This window comes from Spinacia oleracea, chromosome 1, assembly GCF_020520425.1.
Source record: "Spinacia oleracea cultivar Varoflay chromosome 1, BTI_SOV_V1, whole genome shotgun sequence".
NCBI lineage: Eukaryota > Viridiplantae > Streptophyta > Magnoliopsida > Caryophyllales > Amaranthaceae > Spinacia > Spinacia oleracea.
The window spans coordinates 77782885-77786653 of NC_079487.1; the positions used below are offsets into that span (position 1 = coordinate 77782885).

The window sequence follows — 3769 nt, forward strand, 5'->3', positions numbered from 1 at the left end:
TATATAAGTAATAATTGTCAATTTTAATTGCAATATCAAGAATAAAAATAATTACAAAAAAAAATGAATACGTTCTTTTGAACTAAATTGAACGAAGCTGAACTGAACTGAAATAAATTGAACTAAACTGAATAAAACTGCAAAAAAAAATCAAAAGAACATGACCTAATTATAATACGTCTTGACAAATATAATAAAATAAATGTGTTAACTAAAAAGAATGGGGAGGATATCATGTGAAATCAATTTATATATATGTGGTTTGGCTTTCTCGTCAATTAAGGTATATATTTACTCTTTTATTGTTTTCCAATTTAAGTTGGTGTTGTTTTTTATAATAAAATAATAATCCTCTTGTCATTTTCTCACAGGTTAGATAATCACTCCCCCCACATCGCCTATAGACTTGAAACTTCTATATAAGCAAAACCTTTTAGCATTCCCCTACCACAAAGTAAGAAGGTAACCATAACCCCCTTTCTTTCCCCCAAAAAAACTTTCATTCTCCTAGAATGGCTTCTTCTTCTTCTTCTTCTTCTTCTTCTTCTTCTTCTTCTTCTTCCATGTTGGTAACTTCCCTCCTCCTCTTTGCCTTCAATGTATGCCTTCGTGGTGTCTACGGTGACTATGGCGGCGGTTGGACAGATGCCCATGCCACATTTTACGGTGGAGGTGACGCTTCTGGCACAATGGGTAAGTTGACATATATAGTCTAAAAAACATTATACGGAGTATCTTTAGCATTTCAGTACTTACCCAAATACCTAGTGTTTTTACCAAAACTCTTACTTATAGTTTACCAGATTAGATCCCGTGCATGCACGAATTTTGATATTTTTTATCACAAAATATTTAACTGAATATTTGTCAAACTACTGCATAGTTATAACATTTTTAACCTACTTGTTTAAATTTATTCATCTAATATGCATATTTAAAATGCTAATATGACAATTTGACCAAAATATTGAGTGATATATTTTCCATTATTAATATAAAGATTTGACTAAAATATTACCAATTTAGAATAATTATTACTACGTAGTATCTATTATTGCCATAATTTATAAATTAAAATTTATTTCCGTACATAAATAGTTTATAAAGAAAAGATAGAGAATAAAAATAAAATAAAACATATATATTTTTTTGGGAAAGTTGTTTTTGGTGGGAAAAATTCGCACCAGGAATTGACACGTGTTATTGCTGGTGTCTCTTTTAGTATATAGTAATATATAGTAAAATAGATGTTTATAATTAAGTAATTTAGTTAAATTCAAATATATATAGGGGGAGCATGTGGGTATGGAAACTTGTACAGCCAAGGGTACGGGACGAGCACGGCGGCGCTAAGCACGGCATTATTTAACAATGGAATGAGTTGTGGAGCTTGTTACGAATTGAAATGCAATGACGATCCAAGATGGTGCCTACAAGGAAGCATTATAGTAACAGCAACTAATTTCTGCCCACCAAACTATGCATTGGCTAATAACAATGGTGGATGGTGTAATCCTCCTCTTCAACATTTTGATTTGGCTGAGCCTTCTTACTTGAAGATTGCTCAATATCGTGCTGGAATTGTTCCCGTTTCCTTTAGAAGGTAGGTTTGTACTAATCCTATCCCTTTTTATTATTATCATTTGCCTTCTTTTGCTGATTATTTTTAACCAACTTAAATTTATTTTCTGATTAAAACTTATTTTTAATGGATATCGTTGGTTGTTAACAAGTTGGATGTAAATGTTTCTTGAAAGAGGAAGCTACCCACATGCATGTGGTTAAGTTTCATTTTGGAAGCAAGCGGGAAATTCTTTTTAATTACAAAGAAAATGACATTACATTTAGGCTCTTTTTTCTTCACTACGGAGTACTTGGCATTAATCATTCATAAAACAACTTAAAAAATCATGGTAAAACAAACTTTAACTGATCAAAATATTCAAAACTTCTTCTTTACTGAAATTTGTTTTAAATAAATGGACTTGAATAAGGCCCACGAAAATATACTCCGTATTTTTTTTCTATTTTCCTCTGCAGCAAATGTGGGTCGGTTAGGTGATATTGCTCCACGTCCTCTAGCAGATGGTCCTATGATTATTTATTGATAAATTGAATTGTTTTTAAAGTGGGCTTATTTATTGTATATTTTTAGGAGCGGATCCGAGTTAATCTCAGTGATTGGAATTTTTTTCCAATTAAATGGCAATTTTATAAATAATTGATGCTTTTATTACGAAAATGCCATTAAAGTGAGTTAAAGTACAATAACATGTCATCTATGGGCCACATGTACGGTCATTATTGTATTTTCACAATACATCAACAACTATGTAATATACAGTCAACAGGCCGCAATATACAAAAAGCTTCTACTATTAAACAATCCACAACTATAAATATTCAGTCAATCACTTACCAATAAACAATATTGCATTTTAGTAATTCATCAACAATCATAAAATATACAGTCAACGATAAGCGGTATACAATCAACACCGAGTAATATACAGTCAATAACTACAAATATACAGTCAACCACTAACATTAACACCTACAGTTTTGAAGCAAAATATTTACGAAAATGCCTTTTAATTGGAAATTTCTCTATATTTAGTAGTCTAAAATTGTATTGTTCAAAATTTCAGGGTGCCTTGTGTAAGAAAGGGAGGAATAAGGTTCACAATCAACGGACACTCCTACTTCAACTTGGTCCTCGTCACCAATGTTGGCGGTGCCGGTGACGCTCACTCCGTTTCGATAAAAGGTTCAAAAACTGGATGGCAAGCGATGTCACGGAACTGGGGTCAAAATTGGCAAAGCAACTCCTACCTCAATGGCCAAACCCTCTCCTTCCAAGTTACCTCTAGTGATGGAAGGACTATTACTAGCAACAACATTGTTCCTAGTGGTTGGCAATTTGGTCAAACTTTTGAAGGAGGACAATTTTGACTTTAAATCCAACAACATTTCTAAAGGAAAATAATTTCCTATGAAATTTCTTCAACAAATTAGGAAGATAATTCAGAAATCTGTAAATGGCCTGTAATTTTGCTGTGGTGCCTATATTCGCACCCGCTAAAAGGTCATTTTCCTTTATAATTATATAGAGATACGTAGGCTCGTGTTTTTTTCAGGGAGTCCGTTTTCTATAAGAAAATGATGTTCTTTTGCTCGATTTTAATGGGCTATAGAACATCCTTCTTTTTACTTAGATCATCTTGATTTTGGCGGGTGGTGTAATGTAATCTTGTTTTACATCAATGTAGTATGAATTTTTATCAAGGTATTACAAACCTTATCTTTCGGTTCACTTGGCTATTCCTTAAGCACCCTTGCAGACTACCTTGCTTGATCTTCTATTTATTTTCCCGTTTAAGGAGTAACTCAAGTACGTCAATTCATGTTATCTTTATCAAATATGAACTCTTATTAATATGAACGTCAGTTCATTTCTAATTGTAAAATTGAGCCTCTTTCCGTTCCATATTAGTATTTATAATAATTTCTATTGTTTCTTTTCTGTACTAAGACTTGTGGTGCTTCCTAAATCATAGTCCATTTTAAAGCCTTTTTTGAGTAAACTACAGGCCTATGACAATCTTCTTCATAAATATAAGTACGTCGAAATTGTGGACGGACAACATATTTGGGCTAAGTGGGCTTACCTCCTTCTCGCTTGTCAAGGTCTCAAGGCCTTGACCATTTTGAATTTATAATATCGATGGTACTACTTCCTTACAAGACTGGTGGCGCTACTTTCCTACCT

The 3769-nt window shown here is 32.8% G+C and overlaps 1 protein-coding gene across 2 annotated transcripts; it reads left to right on the top strand.

Moving 5' to 3' along the window:
- The first annotated feature begins 433 nt into the window (after positions 1 to 433).
- LOC110801715 (expansin-A10) lies at positions 434 to 3313 on the top strand. Of its 2 annotated transcripts, XM_056834691.1 has the most exons (4): positions 435 to 516; positions 547 to 693; positions 1291 to 1603; positions 2649 to 3313. In XM_056834691.1, the coding sequence occupies exons 1-4, from the start codon at positions 513 to 515 to the stop codon at positions 2950 to 2952; spliced, it is 768 nt and encodes a 255-aa protein (XP_056690669.1). In that variant the 5' UTR covers positions 435 to 512; the 3' UTR covers positions 2953 to 3313. The 2 variants fall into 2 exon arrangements, with proteins under 2 accessions (XP_021862812.2, XP_056690669.1); XM_022007120.2 differs by having other exon boundaries at positions 434 to 693.
- The last annotated feature ends 456 nt before the right edge of the window (positions 3314 to 3769 follow it).

Coding starts and splice junctions, on each gene's coding strand:
- LOC110801715 (XM_022007120.2), top strand. CDS start 513: ATGGCTTCTTCTTCTTCTTCTTCTTCTTCTTCTTCTTCTTCTTCTTCT. Junction 694..1,290: donor TGACGCTTCTGGCACAATGG/GTAAGTTGACAT, acceptor AAATATATATAG/GGGGAGCATGTGGGTATGGA. Junction 1,604..2,648: donor GTTCCCGTTTCCTTTAGAAG/GTAGGTTTGTAC, acceptor TCAAAATTTCAG/GGTGCCTTGTGTAAGAAAGG.